At 46.5% G+C, this 19,812-nt stretch overlaps 1 protein-coding gene across 3 annotated transcripts in view; it reads left to right on the top strand.

Moving 5' to 3' along the window:
• The window catches only part of LOC125947042 (uncharacterized), a 74,615-nt gene that overhangs the window by 20,463 nt on the left and 34,340 nt on the right, over nt 1–19,812 (top strand). For all 3 annotated transcript variants that reach the window (XM_049671324.1, XM_049671325.1, XM_049671326.1), the window contains exon 3: nt 18,998–19,136. In XM_049671324.1, coding sequence (XP_049527281.1) covers nt 18,998–19,136 — 139 coding nt within the window. The remainder of the gene's footprint in view (nt 1–18,997; nt 19,137–19,812) is intronic.

Here is a 19,812-nt window from a genome sequence, read left to right on the forward strand (position 1 = left end):
TTACACACGTACAAACTATGGTCGCCAAATGATGAAATATTTACTGCCACAAACACTAAACAGGTTTTCCACTAAAAATGAATGATACCATTTCTTTTTCTACAAACCTCTTTTTTTGTGCATTTCAGAACAAAAGCGATAAAATACTCAGACATGTTTACCACTGTATTATAAGTACTTATGATTTCTTGTTGCTGTTTGCTATGTGCTAAATGAAATGTTTGCTATGTGCTATGTGAAAGCCCTTGTCAAGCTTTGATGGCTTTTTGCTTTCACCCCACAGTATCACTGTTGTGACTGTTGTGCTGTCTCATCTGATGCTGAAATAAACTGATTTGATTTGATTTGAAAACGTGACCAAACCACAGAGAATTGTTATCTGCAGAAATGATCAAGAAATTCCGACAAAACATGTTATACTCACCTTTGGAACAAGTGAAATGCCTACCTCTCTGAATGCAGGGTACTTAAAAGTAAATCTGAGACCATATATCCCGAACCCCAGACGATGTTTGAGTGTCAGAGGTTTGGACATGCTTCACACGCATGCCGAAGACAAACAACCTGTGCTAAATGCAGCCCCAATGATCACCAATCTGACAATTGCACTTCTTCACACTGCATTAACTGCAACGAGGACCATCCAGCTTACTCGCGGTCCTGTCCTTGCTGGAAAGAAGAAAAGGAAGTAATTGCACGAACTGTCAAAGGAAAAATCTTGTTCTATGAAGCAAGAAAGCGATTGTCTTAACCTTTCTAGAAGTTATGCCGATGTGACGCAGTTGGGGGCAGCGTCACAGAGGCCTCGGGAGTCCTGCGGGCCCACACACAGTGGTCCCACAGTGACCCCTCCCGCCCCCGTGGTGGACGCAGCCAGTGCTGCTCCACCCTCTTCAAAGGGCCCGCAGACACCAGTCTCGCAGGGCCCTAAAATCAATTGAACCCCAAGGCCCGAGACACGTGTCTCGGCGCCCAACTCTCGGTCCTCCAGTGCCTCGGGGAGAGCGATGGAGGTCGATTCAAAAATCCCGGTGTCGTCGACGCCGAAGGACAAGCGCTCTCTCGAGCGCGCAAAGAGGGACAAAGTCCCAGTAACCACACTAATCAAGAAAGTGATAACCTAAAGGTTATCGCTCTTTTGTATTAGCCTTCTCCACATCTATGTCACCTAACATCTTATATCTTATTCAATCGTAATGCCTTTCAAACCTTTAAAAACTTTTTAAACCTTTCAGTTTAAAATGGCTTTTGTTATCCACTGGAACTGCAGAGGACTATTACGCAACTTAGGGGACATCAAAGACATGCTAAGTAACTTCTCACCTGTGGCCTTGTGCTTGCAGGAAACAAACTTAGGTGAAAAACATAAACATTTTTTAAAAGGCTTCACTGTGGTACGGCGAGACCGTACCCAGGCGAGCCAACTTTCGGATGGTGTAGCCATTGTTCTGCAAGGAGGTATCGCAGCTAGAGAAGTTGCCATTAACAGTCACATAGAAGCCGTTGCTGTGATGCACACAAAACCATCATCATTTGTTCACTATACATTCCACCACAATTACATTTTAGAGTAAGAGACCTAGAGTTAATTTTAAACCAGCTACCTGAACCTTTTTTAATAGCGGGTGATTTTAACGCACATAACACGTTATGGGGTAGTAAAACAAACGACACCAGGGGACAAACACTTGGAAGATTTTATCTTAACAAATGACATATGCCTTTTAAACACTGGTGCTGCAACCTACTGCTCTCCAAGCACAGGAGCTGTCTGGACCTAGCACTGTGCTCTCTGTCTCTCTATAGTCATTTCCACTGGAATATTATAGATAATCCTTATGGTAGTGACCATATGCCTGCAATCATAAAACCAACATCCAAGCTACCTATTCTACCTTCTAGACCACCCCGTTGGAAACTTCACCTTGCAAATTGGCCTCTCTTCACCGAAAAAGCTAGTCTAGATAAAGTGATCTTGGATGACCTAAGCATAGACGAAGCGAATGAGAGGATTACTACTTGCATAGCTGCTGTGGCGGAAGAGGATATTCCCCAATCTTCTGGATTCTTAAGAAAAAAAACTAAAACCCTGGTGGACAAACGAATGCACAGAAGCTAAAAAATTACAAAACAAAGCGTGGGGTATCTTCCGAAGGTACCCAACCCAAGATAATCTGTTATCATTCGAAAAAGCAAAACCAAAGGCGAGGTATATCCGTAGGCAAGCAGAACGAAATTCATGGAAAAACTATATCTCATCGATTAACAGTTCAATAAGATCCAAGAGAATGTGGCATCAGGTTCGCAAGTTTAGGGGAGACTATGCTCTCTACACGATCCCCGTACTCTCAACTCCAGGCACGCAAACAAGTCTACAGGAACAAGCAGACATATTAGGCCAGCACTTCTACACCATATCTAGCTCGGCAAACTATTCCGCAACATTTCTTGAACACAAACAGTTCGCAGAAAAACAAAAGCTTCTGACAGCGGGAAGTTCAGACAGACCGTTTAATGTCCCTTTAGCGCTCCATGGAATAAACAGAGTGATCTGTTCGGGTAAGAAAACAGCACCGGGTCCTGACAAAATACAATACACTATGCTGGCCCACCTGTCCCAGAAAGCGGTGGAGGCCTTGTTGCGTTTTTTCAACAGGATCTGGGAAACGGGTAAAATGCCTGCAGAGTGGAAGAAGACCGTTATTGTTCCCTTCTTGAAAGCAGGAAAGTCGCCAAATACTCCCAGCAGCTATAGACCTATAGCACTAACAAGTTGTCTCGCAAAATCATACGAAAGCATAATAAATATAAGGCTAACATACGTTCTTGAAACAGATAACTTACTAGATACTCACCAGTGTGGTTACAAGAAAGGCTGCTCAACAACTGACCATCTTGTTTGTCTTGAACATACCATACGTGAGGCATTCCTTTACAAACAGCACTGCCTAGCGGTGTTTTTCAACCTGGAAAAAGCTTACGACACGACATGGAGGTATGTCATTTTAAAAGATCTAGCAAGACTAGGAATACGCGGCAGGATGCTGAACTGTCTGGCCGATTTTCTGTCAAACCGAACATTTCAAGTTCGTCTGGGGGCAACACTGTCCCGAGTCTTTGTTCAAGAAAATGGCGTCCCACAGGGTTGCGTATTATAAGCACCACACTTTTCGTGGTGAAGATGAATTCTATAAATTCGGTTATACCGTCCAACATTATGTACTCTTTATACGTCGACGACCTTCAAATTGCATGCTGTGCCTCGGGTATGTCTACATGTGAAAGGCAAACCCAGATAACAATAAACAAGTTGACGCAATTGGCTGATAAAAATGGATTTCGTTTTTCTACACAAAAAACTGTGGCAGTTGTGTTTTCACAAAAAAGGGGGTTACACCCGGACCCAGTTCTCAAATTAAATCAAAGCCCATTACCGGTTAAGCACGAACAAAAGTTCTTAGGAATTATTTTTGATAGGAAATTAAACTTCTTCGCTCACATTAACAGCATAAGAACAAAGGCAAACAAAGCGCTTAACATCCTGAAGGTCCTATCACGTAAGCATTTGGGCACCGACCGAACGTGCCTGTTACGTATTTACCGCTCTGCCGTGCGCAGCATTCTGGACTACGGTTGCATAGTTTACAGGTCAGCAAGGCAGTCATTCATCAAACGTCTTGATCCCACACACAACCACGGACTGCGCTTAGCAACTGGCGCGTATAGGACCTCCCCAATAGAAAGCCTGTATGCTGACAGTAACGAACCCTGTTTGGAGCACCGAAGAGCTTTGCTCACAATTTCATATGTGCTTAGAATTACAGCTCTACCTAATCATATATGCCACACTCTAGTTACCTACACCACAAACAATACACTATGCCAACAAAGCACACAGCGTGGGACCACTTATCCTTCGATTTGAAGATATGTGCCAAAACTACAATGTTCCGAGCGAGGCTGTCAAGGTCGCCGAAGGACCGAACAGACTGCCCCCGTGATATGATTTCGCACATTTTTGTGATTTTACTCGTAACATACCACAAGAAAAAAGAAACACCGCTTGAAAATTTAATGCAAGATTTCTCAGAATTACAAGAAAAATACAGTGACTACACCGAGTTTTACACTGACGGTTCCAAGACAAATGAACATGTCAGAACCGCAGTCGTATAAGAACACTGGGAAAATTGTCTTAGGTTGCCACAGTTTGCTTTGGTTTTTACAGCCGAAGTATACGCCCTGCTTATGGCCCTGGAAAAAATGACTGGAGATGAAAAGCATGGTAAAGTAATTCATTGCTGTTGGGTTCCAAGGCACATGGGAATCCCGGGAAATGAAAAGGCAGACAAATGCACAGCAATGACAGGCCGTGAAAAACTAACAGAAATAAATCTTCCATTCAAAGACTGTGTCTGGGTGGTCCGTGCTGCGATCACCTCAAAGTGGCAACAGGATTGGGGCTGTCAAGTAAATAACAAGCTACAAATAATAAAGCCCATACTGCAGGAGTGGGAGACATCATAGGTATAACAAGCTACAAATAATAAAGCCCATACTGCAGGAGTGGGAGACATCATATCACCAGGAATGTTTCATGGAAGTTATTCTATGTCGTGTCACATCGGACACACACATCTCACAAATAACTTTTTATTGAACAATGAGCAACAAGCGGTCTGTAATCAATGCCAAGAATCTCTAACTGTGAATCACATTTTAATAACATGTCCGGCATTGGAGGAAAAAAGACAAATTTTTTTATGAACTTTACAAAACACTAACACCACTTCATCCCTCCCTGATCCTAGCTGAAAACGCACTTGTATCTCTAGATTATGTTTTTAAGCTTTTAGATGAAACAGTTTTTTTTAAGCTTTAAAGCAATGACCTTTGTTGCTTAAAGCACTTTCATCAAATTTTATATTTTCATCTTGTGCATGGCGCATCATAGCCTTAGTTGCTTTTGCGCCATAAAACGTTACATAACTATTAGTATGAGTACGAAGTTCCTCCTTGGCTATTTTCAAAAGGAGCGCGAAGCGCACGATTAGAATGCTTTGATTTACGGATTCCACCGACACGGCGTGACAGGTGCAAAATATCTCGCTTAATTCATGGAAGTTTATCATTTATCTTGTTTGTTTTTAATGGAACGTAGTTATTGATGCAAGGTTTCACTAACTACTCAAAACAATCAAGAAGACTCAACATGACTTTCGGTACTGAGTGACAAAAACTGGTCAGTTACCTGCCAGAGTATCAGTGATAAGACGTATCGTCAGCCTTGTTAAAATCGCGAAATGTAAAATAGCTAAAGTGTTTATGCGGGATAGGACAGTTAGTGTGTACGAGAACTGCATTATGGTCCCAGATTCCTTTTAAGATATTGTACTTAAAGCCTAGATGAGCAAGACTGTCACTGATAAAAACTAAGTATGGAGTTCTGCTGCATATTCTTATCAACTAATTGTATCAGGTTGTGTAACAAAGAAAATGTAATTAGGTCTCTACAAATGGAGGCACTAGTGGCGGAATATGTGAGGGAAGGCCAGTGAATGCCGGGAATGTAAGTCGCCAAGAACGATTAAGTTAGAACTGTGAAGGCTGTGGTCATGTATGAAATGCGAAATAATATCGAACAAGTCACTAGGGCTCTCAGGGGGGCAATAAAGACCACAAATTGTTAAGTTCTATTTATGCACTAGCAACTTGCACCAAACCGATTACACATTCGGAGGACTTGATAAAACCTGAAATTTAAAATCTGAACGTTGTGGGAAAAAACGCCTCGGTCCCGCGGTCCATGGCCACAGCTCCAGTCCCGGCCGGCCGCGCCCAAGAATGCCCAGCTGCCACTAGCGCATTCCACGCACCACTCCTCGCGTGTCCGTCAACTTCCTCATCCACAGCTGGCTCCCATGCCACTATTCACGTCAGTGTTCCCACACTGCCCCTCCCTCTGCGAGGGCGTTGACGGCACTGGTTGGCATCACGGTGGTCGAACCCGGCATCACGGACGACGAGAGATGCCGAGTCGCCATGGGCGACGACGCTATGCACTCGCTGAGCACGGCCACAATCACAACGAAAGACGCACAACAACAGACACACACACATCGCTGCTCTGCATTGCAAAATCACTCGCTCACTCTGCCACGTCGTCGCAGCAAGTGTACCGCAAGGCACAAAACGAGAAGCGACGAGTCGGCGGCGGGTGGTGTAGTTGGTCGTCGGCACAACGGGTGCAAGCATTCACCAGCGGCATTCCTTCCTCCATGGCCAGCCCTTTTCCCCGCAGCTGGGCTGCGAAGGCATTGACGGCATTGGCCCACGGTGGCTGGCAGCGACGGCATGACACTCCTATCGGCGGGTGCACCTTGGAGACTGATGCACCGAACAAGAATCAGCGGAGCCGTTAAGGCCAAGTCACAGAGGTCTTCCAGGAACCCGCAGGCCCTAAACCTGACTCCTCGTGAAGATTGAGTAGACCAGGTGGTGCAGCTTCGGAGTTGAGGTCTTGCAGGAACCAAAGGCCCTAAACCATGTTAAGGTCTTGCAGGAACCGAAAGGCCCTAAACTGTCCCCTGGCGCACACCTGGTCTAGTTTTCTTCTCCGACCTCGTTCTGATGAGTGCACACAGCAGGTCGCCGGAAGGAGCCGCCGCCCGCTCAATGCCTTGCCACCAGAGACCTCACCGCACCGCAGCAGAGAACCACGCACCGAGGGACGGAGCCGCTCTTGAGGTGGTGTTGGCATGATTGCGCGCATGATGTAACCTGCGCTGGCGATGCCCTTCTCGAACGGTGGCGCCGGGAGCTGCAGCAGCCTGTAGAAGACCATGCCACCACCAGGACCCACGCCAGGCTCGCTGACGGCGACGGAGGAGGAACCGGCGGAATCGCACGTCATCGAACACCAGAGGTGCAGCTCGCATCGCGGAAATGGTCATACGTGATGGCCGGGTAGGAGTCGCTACTAGCCGTGGAACGGGTACCTCCAGCCTTCCCATGACCATGGTCCGTCCCGGAACGCAGCTGGGGCCCCACATTACGGACGCCAATGTGGGAAAACGCCTCGGTCCCGCAGTCCACGGCCACAGCTCCAGTCACGGCAGGCCACGCCCAAGAACACTCAGCTGCAGCTCGCGTGTCTCTCGCACTACTGTTCGCGCGTCCGTCAACTTCCTCATCCACCGTTGGCTCCTATCCACTATTCACGTCAGCGTTCCCACAACGTAAAAGCAAAGCAACACCACCACCTTTCTTAATCTGATGGTCATACCGGATAGCAATGTAACCAGGAGGCATGAATTCTGAGTCGTGAATATCTTCATAAAGCCATGTTTCTGTGATGTATATGACATGAGAAGAATATGAAGAAACCAGTGAAAGAAACTGGGGAAATTTGTTAGTTATACTTCTGGCATTAACATTCAAAAGCGCAAGATCTGTGGCAGAGTGATGGGAACGCCAACCTAATGATGGAGATGCGTTTGGAAATTTTTACGTTAGAATCAAAACCAGGAGCTATTACTAAACTATTTAAGGTACATTCCCAGTCACGACGAACGTTATCAATAAATAAATGATCAAACCTCATTTTAATAACTGTGCTGTTATTCCGCTGCTCAACTAAAGCGTCCCATAGCTTTTTACAAACTGCGCACACTCTGGACGAAAAATCTTCGGAAAGTTTAATGCGAGAATTTTTCAGCTTATAAGTGTTTTTTAGCATTACTAGCTTATCGCTGAAATCAAGCAACTTTAGACTGATAGGGAAATAATGCCCAGGGCGCATTCTGCCTAACCTGTGGAAGCGTTCAATACACGGACAGTCAAGGGAAAGCCTTTTGAACATGTTCGCAACCTTAGAGTGCAGGGAGTCACAATTCTCGTCGGGATCTTCTGGTATACCATGAAGAATTGTGTTATTTCTTCGTTAACGATTTTCAAGATCGTCATATGTGGCAGTTAGTAGTTCAGTAACAGTGCGCTTTAGGCAAACCGCCTCAGAACGAAGCTGATCAGAATCTTATCTGACAGTGCCTTCAAACATGCGTTTTTGAGAGCAGCTACACAGAATTCCAAGGCATCGAAATGCGTATTTGCAGCTTTTTTGATTTCAGATATGTCTTGTGATATATTTTTCTGACAATCAGCAAAATCGGAAAGAACTTTCACAAGAAAAGGGTTATCACAACTTGACATTGCCAGCACAACTGATGTGTCAAGAGTGTTGCGAAAGCTTTCTTGGGACTCGTCAGGTTTGCCAGTTTTAGATGCCGATCTCCTGGGGCCGGGATTAAGCTCGGCATCACCACTCAGGGTAAGACGACTAAGGTAATTAACGACATAAGAAAAATTGCACATGAGTCTACTACGCAAGATTCCCATAGATTCCCATAGACGGCTGCTATTGGCCAATAGCTGACATCAATCAAAAAGAGTGATCAGTGTGCTTCTTCCTGCTGTTACTGTGTACCTATATTTATTGATACAGTTTAGTCAACAGGCTGATGTCAGTAAAAATCTGCGCTTTGAATTTCGATAAGAATTACTGCATTTACTCGAATCTAACGCACACTTTTTTTCTGATACAACGGATCCAAAAATTGTATGCAGGTTAGAATCGAGTCTGACCCTAAATCTGCATTACCGTATCGCCATTGGCATTTCAAAATGGCTGCCTGATACGCGCTTCGAGCCTAGCTGCCGTAGCTTCCTCCATGTGTTGTAGTACGTGTGCATAGGCATTAATCTACCGTCTGTCTTCTCGTTTTCTGTGTTTGCTCTGTCTGCATGAAGTGCCGAGTTCATCATGATGTCACATTTAAAAGCAGAGTGATCATGTGTGCTTAAATGGACGGAAATTGGGCTGCATCACGGGCATTCAGAGAACCCGAAACTTGTGTGCGGGACTGGTGCAAACAGAAGGAGAGGATTTTCGCCAGCAAAGTAACTTGGAAGAGTTTCAGTGGACCGAAGCAGGATGTATTCTGCGATGATCCGCTTCGACGATACGATCGCCTTGGCACTATCTTGAAAGCGATCTGCAGCGGGGGGAGAGTCCTCTGTTCGCTGTGTTTTCGCCGTTTATAATTCGCGTTGAAGCGAGGCATGACGATCGTCAATTTGCTCGCCGCTGCTGCTGCACCTTGTCACTTCAGCGTTTTGACGGCGAGTCTCCATGGTCATCGAACGAGATGTGTTATGTTTGCTATTGTGCGCGTGACACCGTGCTTGTTAATTTAGTTAGTAAGCGAATGTTTACAAGCTTATACGGCCGATGAAACTACTATCCTTACTTCGTATAGCTGTCTACTAATTTGCTGTCGCAAACAACGCTTCGCGTTTCGTGTGAAACTGTTTCTTTTTTTAAATTCTTCGCAACTTTAGTGCATTGGGAGTAAATCTTTGTTTTTCCAAGTGAGAGGAAGTTGTATTTCTGTGTGAAAGCATGAGGTGCACGGTACTATAAAAGATTTTTTTTTCTCACTTTTGGTCACGGGAAAACGGGTGGGTGTTAAAATCGAGGGCGCATTTGAATCGAGTAAATATGGTACGTACTTCCAGTAGAAGCTGACTACTGTCTGCTTACGCTCAGCTGCGGCCACCTACGAAGGAACTAAACTTTGGCGACACTGCAGGTTGGTGTTGTAGCCGTGGGGTCTCACTAACTTCGGTTAGTAGTTCTGAACACACAACTAGCCTTGAACCACGTTGAACTTAAGCTCAGACCACACGCATGCTTTTTAGCACGTGCTCACTTCTGACAGCTCCTCTCTAGACGCCCTGGCAGACATTGTTTTGTATTGAGCTATTCACAACGCTTCTAAATGCACAATTTGGAAGTGGCTACTCTCCGTTGGTCAAACTGATGCAAGACAAAGGCAGTCCGCAACAGACAGGAGCTCTTTTGTGCACGTAGCAAACACACTACAATTACACGTAGTTGCATCTGCTACATAGCGTAGATATCGCGGCCGCCGTGGGGTGCCACAACGAGCCCGCTTGTTGACCTCACTATGGCTTACTGAGGAGAACCGCATGCTCTTAGTGGTCTCTGTGGCTGATTTGGCTCTAGGTGTGGGGTGAGCCTGCCAGAGTACCAACATCCGACTGGATCAGGTCGCCCGCTTCCCTGAGTTGGGCACCTTCGCGGTGTGCCGCCAGCAAGGTCGAAGCTCGTTATGTTAGGAATGCTTTCAATGTGAGTACACAGTGCGGCGTTCATCGCTTAAGGTGGCGGTCCCACTCTGGCGGCACGCTGCTCGGCATTTTAGTCATTGTTTGCGGACGCACTGTGCTTCCTGCGCTCATTGGACAAATGTGAACTTTATTTCGTTAGAAACCTTACTTTCTGCGCTTTCCAATGATGCCCAGTATTATCGCCTAGCCTGAAGCGTCACCTAACGGCAGTCAAAACAGTGGGAGTAAAAAACGGCGTTTTTGCTGTGCTAGTCTCCGCTGTACTGCCATTCCGACTAAACTGTTCAACATAACAAAATGACATTTGCTGTGTCTTTAAATGAAAAGTTATACAAGGTTTCTATGAAGAGAAATTGCGTGTAAAGCAATTAGAAATTTATATAGGCGCCAATAAAAATGGGCAAAACTACAAAAGTTTATGAATGAATATCTTTTTTCCTTTTGAACTCAGGACAACAATATTTAGTGGTTTTCTAGGCTACAGTGTACTTATCGTCTATGCAAAGTTGTTTTGTGTTCTAATGAACAGTTTGTGAGATATTGTTACTTACATTTGGCAATTTATGACTATACTTGGTCACGCATTACCGGCGACGGGACAAAACTATTCGAGCTGAAACTCTGAAATTTTCAATAATCAAGCAGCAAGCCCTTATCTCCATTTCTATGAAGAGAAAATTGGCTTATGTTAATTAGGGAATCTACAGGAGAGTAGTGAATTTAGCTAATTTATCTGCTTACCAGGTCCGTGCAAATTGACATTCTTTTTCATGTAAACGCTAATTCACAACAATTGTTGCACATTACTATAACCATACATTGTCATGTAATTACTAGCACTCACGAGTTTTACTAAGCAGTGCTTGAAACAGAAGATTTTAACTAAATAATAAATCTCACAGGTGATTTTCGGTGGTGGCGCCATCTGTGCAAAAAGATGTCAAGCTGTTTCACGTCAGTTCCAACGTTTGTCAAATGTGGCGCCACTAAACATTACAAAGCGGGCAAAAAGCGGAGGGAATTCTTTCTCCAGGTTTGAGTGTTTGGCTCAGTCTAGTCACGGTGCCTCCCCCACTTCCTTCAAGCACACGTGTCTGTAACCACGCCTTCAATGTAGTCCTACACGAGTTCACTAACTTGTGGCTGCGGGGAGAAAAATAAATAAAGAAAGCGCCGAGCAGCGTACATCATGAGTGCATGCCAGATCGCGAGCAGGTTAGGCCATTGTGCCAAGGAGAATTGCAAATTACCCTCGCCCCCTCTATTTTGCAGGCTTGTACGACGATATCGGGAAACTTGCTTTCCCCATGCGATGAGGTGCGACGTGTGTAGCAGGGTACTGTGTTTGACTATTGTACGCGACGCCGGTGGAACGATAGGATTAGCAGCAAACAATGAGCTAGCCTTACAGACTGCAGCGAAAAGTGCTGATGGGTGCGTGACCTGCTGCATTCCAAGCCGCGTGCTACTAAAGAAATGTCACGTGTTCCGACGCCCAGTGAAGTTTTGAAACACGTTATTTCCAGTAGGTGCTTTTCTCGTTGAAAGATATATCGTATTTATCCACGTAATCATCGCACTCGCATAGTGGTCCCACCCCCACTTACTTTTTTGAGTGATCATCGTACCCTTGAAAATCACTGTAGTGACTCCTGTTTGCTTGTTGTGGCGCATAGCAGCCGACCGAGCAGAGTTTTCCACCATTTCTTTTCCGCCATTGCATGCACAACAGTGTGCACAACAGAATACAATCTCACATGCGCTCGAAAGTCTCCGAATTCAGCAGACAAAAGTTGAGAGAGAGAGATAAATGAAAGCATGGACAGCGCAAAAAAGGCAGACAACACGTGCACAATTTACACTATATAGTTCGATGACTATTATAAGAAGTACTTCTCGCAAATAATTTGTTTATGCAGTCCCTGCTTGTGTAGATCATGTGATGCTATGCCATAGGCTAATGTGAGGACTTGGTATTGAACGCCTGTGCCACGAAAACGGCTGTCGGCGAAACATGCACAACTTCTGAGGGCTGCGCGCAAGGCTGTGCGCGAGTGCTTGCGATGGCCATCGTAATCATAACGCTGGCGCGATGAGCGCTAGCAGCGGTGAGCGCGTGTGAACTTCCTAAAGCAAACGTTCTGTGCAACCGCTTCATTTACCATTCCACTGTACTGCGGCTCTGGAACTCGAATGACGTGATCTCCAAAACTATTTGCGCGGAATCTAGCGGGCGCGCCACCGAACCCGTGACCGCGCAATTATGCACGCAATTTCTACCCCAATACAGCAGCCTAGCCACGTGTACTATGCTGTCGATTTGATAGGGGCTGTGCAATAATAACTTTCGTCACCGAATCGAACACAGTCAAAGAAAAATCGAATCGAATAATGACTATGCGATTCGAAAACCGAATTGAACAGTACATCATTTGATTCGTCCAAAGTAATGAATATTCGCACACCCCTACTAGTATTTCCTTTCCGGAAAACTTATCTCCACCGTGCACCTGCAACTTACACATTTATAGCTGCTGTTCCGTGACAGAGTTGTAACGACTACCAGGCCCGTGGCCGGGGGGGGAGCCCTAGGCCCCCTCCCGCCTCCCCGCAATTTTTAATCTTTACCGAAAATAATTAGTGCAAAATATGTGCTTTCCTCAAATAGTCAAGGCCTTCAGCAAGTCCCCCCCCCCCCCCCCCACTCTCCCGAAAAAAATTCCTGGCTACGGGCTTGATGACTACAGTATATTTGGGGAAACAACCAAACAAGAGGACATCAGCAACTGACAGATGGCAAGCGTTGCAACAAACCCATATAATAAAAAAAAACATTTTATGTACGCACATACGCATGTTCATCGTGTCACTGAATGACAGTTATCAGTACAATCATAATGCCTTCTTTTACTCCTGTGTTTACTCCTGCAGAGAATACCTTTTTGCTCCTGCAGAGGGTACAGTGACACCCAAGCAGTATTCTTCGGGTTGCATTGATTGCTTCGTGTTCGCTTGTCGAATTCTTCACGAATTAGAATAGCATGCTGCTTAGGCGGTAGGTGCACATGAAACGCTTATTTCACTTTTATGCGGGACGCATACTTGTGCAAAGGGGTACACAAGAAAGGGCCTAATACGGGCATCGATATGAAGACTCGCGTGAAAGAGCGCATTCTCCGGTTTCTCTTACGCGCCATCCCACACCAAGTGAGCTAAAAGCATGCCCGCACATGGACGAAGTAATGGGAAATAATTCTGCACCATGGCTGCATGAGGTAACCGGGCTGCTTATACTTGAAGTCTATTCGGCACTTGCGGCCTTCTCCGGTCTCTGAGAAAAGAGAAAAACCAGCAAATTCTCTGGGATTGCTGCAGTACTGAGTAATACTGCATCCCAAGAAGACGCCCCCTCTAGCAGCAAGAAAGCTAGAAAAAAGAACGGTCCTTGTCAGGACCAACCTTATTGATGCCTCGGTGGAGCTTTTCCACTGAATGCGTTCTTCCATTCCCGTCACTCTCTGTGTTTTGCTTTATTTCTTTATTATTTTACATGTCAGCTATGTGGACAGCTGAAAATAATGCACGCATTACGCTTGCGACACAACGGGAAATCTTGTGCGGCACTGAAAGTACAAGCATGCATCGAGTTCTGCACCAGAACTAAATACTTAGCTTCTGCACATCACGTTGCGCATCTTTGTCAATGCACCCTGTGAGGAAGAAATTCCAAAGTAGTACAAAAAAAATTCAGAGCCCTTCCACTACTGTGAAGATGGAAGCCCGCGAAGCTGTGACAATGGTGGGTCTGCTGTAGTGAATGTTGCTATAGTGAATTCATGTATTATAATTATTGGCAACATTGAGCGTCCTCGGCATGTTCGTCAAAAAGCAAGAAAACCAGCATCTTGTTTTCGCCCGGCGCGATGGTCAAGTAGTGCATTTGCTGCGCCAAGTCCGCCCACGATACGCTCCGCATCGCTGGCCCGATCTTCTGCCGAGGCGTTGGCGCGACGCCGACGAGATCTCTCCCGCTCCTGCTCTCGAAGGCTCATACCCCCATATCCAACGCGGGTACGAGCCACACGTGATTTCTTTCTTACCTTCCTTCTTTCTCTCTTTCCTTGCGAATTTTGGTATATACCAAGCGTACGAGATGCCACAAAATAGTTGCCTACTTCCGGTGTACACGGACGTGGAACCTAGCATGTAACAGCTTCTCTGCAACACAGTCGCTTCTATGTGCCTTCTCGGTGGGCCTGTTGCAAAAGCTGGGCCGGTATTTTGTAGCGATGCCTTTCCGGTAATAATGCCTTTTCGCGCTAATCGCGCTTTGTCAGTGGTCAGCGCGATGGTCCGCTCGCGTTATCAACGGGATCAGCCGGCCGTGTGCGGTGGATGATAAGACTGGTATAGAATAAGTCATAAGGCATCGCTACAAACTACGGGCCCTGAGCTAGTGTTCGGATGTCGGTTCCCCATGCGCGCGGTCACGAAATACGCAGTAGCTGTCGGCGAGCACCCCCCCCCCCCCCCCCCTCGTCTTCCATCTCCGCACGGCTTTTCGCGCAACGGAAGGCGGTTTCCTTTTAGCTTCCCTCTTTTGCAGGCGCCAGATTGAGCCGTGATCGTCGGCTCACCTCGCGCGCTTTCACTTTGTATGCTGTATGTGCGAGTGAAAGCTAAATATTTCCTTGTTACTCTATACTAACCTTTACGCCTACTCTTTTACCGCCACCTCTCCTCCACTGCTGACCGCTGCTCAGGCGTCAGCAGACTACAGCCCCGTTTACATGAATGCGAAAGTGGCGCATCGCATTCCCAAGCGCATTTGGGAAAGGCGATGCGACGCCGTTTACATGAAGCGCAGAGAACACAGCGCCACATGAATGACTAGGGTGGCTAGAGCCGTGGAGAGAGCGCAGTGGCCACTGTCGGGTCGGTGACACGGGGCACGGTGGTATTTTGAGTTTCTCGGTAGTGTCTTCGCGGTTGTCATCGAAGGTATTGTTAGGCGCCCTCGCCTCTGTTCTCCCCTCTCAGTAGCGTCGCCTCTCAGTAGCTTCACGGTTGTCATCGAAGGACTTGTTAGGCGCCCTGCGTTTACATGCTCCGCGAGAGTCGACTAGCGCCCGTAAATCTACCCTCGCCTGGCCGCTGTTTACATGAATGCGATGCGCTAGAAATGCGATGTGATGCGACACTGTCGCATTCATGTAAACGGGGCTTACGCTAGACAGTTACTGCGGTTATTTATCTTTATAGGCACAAAGCAACAGTGACCATTTCAAGCCTAGAGCCTTCGTTTAGCGGGTCCGCACTTTGAAAAATGCTAAAGAAATACACATGGAAGAGAAAGAAACAAAACTTGTTGACGATCAACGACACTCAAGGTTCTGCAGTGAGCACTGGTCTGCAGGCCATCTGCCGGGACGGCTTTCGAAGCAGCGGCCTGCACTCACCTGACGGCCACGTCATCATCGGCATTGACGATTTTACAAAGTTTGAGCGAGCTATTGTTGAAAGTATCAGTGGGGGGAAAGCCACCACGCGCAGCAACAAAACAACAATGGTGCGAGGGACAACTCGTGAAAAGAAGGGGGGAGGGGGACTTTTCCTCAATTCGGCGAATCACCTGTCGCCGCGTCGCCAGAGGGCCATCCCGGGGCATGCTGCGGCGGCGAAGAGCAGATCTTTTTTTTTTTTTCGCTTTTTTCCAAACATGACTGAGTGGCGTCGCCTGGTGGGAGAATCTGAACTACACGCAAGATGGCGACAGTGATACCTCCACCTTAACTGATGTGGGCGCTACTGACATAGCGAACATGAAGACGACGTTTTGTTCGTTCCTTGGAAATTGTGTGATTGCCGTAGAGATAAGCGTGAAAGGAAATGTGCTACTCACGTGGCTCTGTGCAAGCATAGATGCGCATAGCCATTTAGTACACAGTGGCGCAGCAAAGGGGTGAGCCCCTGTGAAGTCAACTGTATACGTTGAGGGATAGCCTCCGAGTTTGGCGCGTCGTAGGCACAAAATCGCAAATAGTGGCATCTGCATGAAATACATGAGACCGGTGAGTGATAGTGATCACTTCTCTGCTGCTGATTGGCCACGTCGTTGTGTGGTTGCTGCAAAAATACCTATCCTCTGTGTGGTGGGAGATTTTGCCGTACCCGACCTAATTCGCCGATGCCTGGCAAATGGCATGCAGCAACTTGCCGTGCCGGTAATGTGGATGCACCTTGCAAACACTCCTGTTCATAGTGAAACATATAGACTCACATGCATAGGTGATCGCAGCCTCTTATCGCAATAAAATACAATATGCAAGATTATTCTTGTGCGAAACTGACAAGGGGGCAACGCAGTGCGAGTTGAACGCAGACAGCAGTGTCGATCGTGTTCTCAGCCGACAATGTGCGGGGCCTGCTGGTTCCTGGCTGCATGTGGCTGTTGGTTGCAGCCCCTGCTGCCATTTCCTACAAGTGATGTTGGTTTACGAGCGCAAACAGTGTGTCTGCAACACACTGGTAACAATTGAACACGAGTTCACAGATTGAATCGCCACAACTCCTCTCGCAGTGGAGCTTTAATATTTTTCTTTACCTACCATTTTTATTCTCTTCTCTTTTTCACCCATTGTGCCCCCCTCCCTCTTCAACTGCAACGAAATGTTCAGCTGCACCAGAAACCTAGTTTTAAATGGTGTAGATTAGATATAGAGTAGCTTCAGTGCGCAATTTGGACATGTCATGAAATGCTGCAAAATTGGACATTTTTGATACTTAAACGAATGTTGCCATTACCGTTCACCAGAAGAAGGGACGCTTTACTCAGAATGCACGGTTCCTTGCCATGACTTCCGAGATTGGGTGCTGCCCGCAGCTTCCCGCAGTGTACTGAAAAATCTCGGAAGCAACCTGCTGTGACTTGCATCACATCCCTTAACCACCAGGTGCAAGTGTCATTTGCTGAAGTGCTGCTCTCCAGCTCTTTTCCTACCACTATGGGGAAAATAGGTGCTCTTTGTCGGTTACGCCAGATTTTTTTTTCTGATGGAACTACGTCACTCAATATTTCATGTAATACAGAAACAAAAAGCAGAATGAATGCACTTTTCACTCATAGAAGTTTTATTAACGAGATGTATGTCATAAAAAAAGATATAAATTGCCAGAATCATGATTGTGGGATAAAATTTAACAAAGTTTGTAAAGACATGCTTGTAACTACTGAGAAAAAAATGTAACAAAAATTGAGATATACAAAATGTATTGCCGTCTAATAGGCACTATCTCCGAAAAAATCAACATTTTTCTTTGAACAGGTGTTCCACTGCAAAGCTTCAATTGCAAGCACTACAGTTGGGTGTGCCAGGCTACAGCCGCCGATGTTCCGGTCTTGTTTCCGTCATTGTCACTCTCAGTCAAAGTCCAATGAAAAGGCAGCATTCTCAGTCTCACTGCTGCTCGATCCAATTGATAAAATCAGTCGCAGACACAGCATTCGAAGCATGTGCGCCGCTCTCGGAGGCGGACCTTTTTTTGCTTTCTACTTTGATGATCGCAAAACTTCGGAGCATGTTCAAAAATTACCGCCTGGTGGGAAAAAAGCAAACCGCTTAAAGAAACACCGCCCAAGCCCTCCGTACAGATGGTTAACCAGCGATGCTGGAACATGCGGCCCCGGTGTTTAGCAGTGGGTTAATCGCGACGCTGTATTGAAGCGTTTCTCAATTATTGGTTACATGTTTATGTTTCTAGTGGAACGCAAGCGCCAATGGTGCGTGGATGCTGCTAACCACGACGCCAAGATAACTCGAGATATCGAACGCATGCGACAACGGCGAGCCGAGGAGGAGGCGTTGTGGAGCGTCAACGTGGCAATGGCGGGAACGCGTTCGCCGGGGCCAACGCTCGCTTTCGGCGGGAGTTTCTCGAGCAGCACTTTGGCTTCGGCTGCGACGAAACGTCCACGTTGAAATCGCGAAGTGGAATGCAAGCGCCAATGGCGGGCGGATGCTGCTAGCCACGACGCCGAGCTAACTCGAGATATCGAACGCATGCGACAACGGCGAGCCGATGAGCCGGCGTTGCGGGCAGAGCAGGTACGACGCAGAGAACGACGTCACTAACGGCGCTGCCAATGGCACGCGTGCTTGGGTGCGACGTAGAGAACGACATAACTGACGGCGCCTGCCAATGGAGACGTTTAGAGAAACATGGGGCGAACGATCTTTCGCTTCGCCTAGCCATATACAGGTTTCGCTGTAAAACCACAATTGTAATTCTCCTCCTTCACGTCCGATAGCGCAATGTGTCCGTGAGTGGTGTGGAAGGTCTCGAAAGCGCCGTTTCATACCATCGATAGCTGGCTAATGATGCCCAATGGGCGCGGTAAAGAAGGAGTTAAAGGCTGCCTATAAGAAAATTGGACCAGCACTGCGAAGCTTGCTTTAGTAGTAATGTACCACTGATTTATAAAACAAATTTAGCCGAAGTGTAATTTCATTGTGGTTTGGGTTCAATCTCTCCACTCTTCATTACTCTGTACTTTTTTCTATGTGCCTCTACGTATGCCTCGTCCCCTTAAACTTTAAAGGGAAAAAAAATGCTCGATCAATCAATGAATCTTTTCCTTCTAGAGCCTGCAGGCATTGTGCCTCTCCTGGTGGCAGTTGCCTGCTAGCTCTCTTTTTCCTCTCTGTGATGGTTTTTATGCACACAATTTTAATAATTATTATCATGACCTTATTGCCCTGTGTCTGTTAAAACACTGTCCTTGCAGGTTTTCAAAGTTCTTGGAGACCACTGGCCACAGAGCTCGTGGAACACAGCCGTGGAGAAGGAAGGAAATTTGCATGAAACAAACACCAGCTACTGAGAAGCAAAAGGCACGAAAGGGACAACATAAGAAACAGCTGAAGGTATGGGAGCTGACGTACATTTTCAGGGGTTGTGAACCGTGCACTTTGCACATTTTAATGAAGCCAGAATGCAGAAGTAGATGCGTGCTGCGGTTACAGTGTGCAATTTGCATTAACAATGAGAATTTCACACTTTTTACTTACTGGGCACATCGGCATGCAGTGTTTTTTTTTTTTTATGTTTGCCTATAGCACACACATTTTGTGGGATATGTACATATTTATTAACAATTATTTATCTTGTGACATGGTGCACCTACAGCAGCAAATTTCTGCTGCTACATACAGTAGAGACTGACTAGAAACACATTGTTCATTTCAATGATCACAGTGACGCGGCTGCTAAAGATGAGTGTTTTTATGACGTGGCCATGACAGTGCCCTTTTTTAGTGACTTTTCCGTTGCCGATTTTGCCTGCTTCAGGACCTGCTTCAAGCAGGTACCCTTCTGGTGTCCTTTCACCGTGACCAAAAATTCAAGGGTATGGTTGAAGACAGATGGGTGGACCTTCAGCTCTTGTTTGCACTGCTTCATAACATAGCTGGGCCTCTTCAGTTTTCCACTTCTGGCTACCCGCGGGCTGCCAGAGCCGGCATTTTTCTTGGGTTGCTGTGCCCGCCGCATGACCACTTTCACCGGTTGTTCGTTTTACTCAGACTGAATGGTTCTGGCTAC

The sequence above is a fragment of the Dermacentor silvarum genome, chromosome 7 (assembly GCF_013339745.2).
Source record: "Dermacentor silvarum isolate Dsil-2018 chromosome 7, BIME_Dsil_1.4, whole genome shotgun sequence".
Classification (NCBI taxonomy): Eukaryota; Metazoa; Arthropoda; class Arachnida; order Ixodida; family Ixodidae; genus Dermacentor; species Dermacentor silvarum.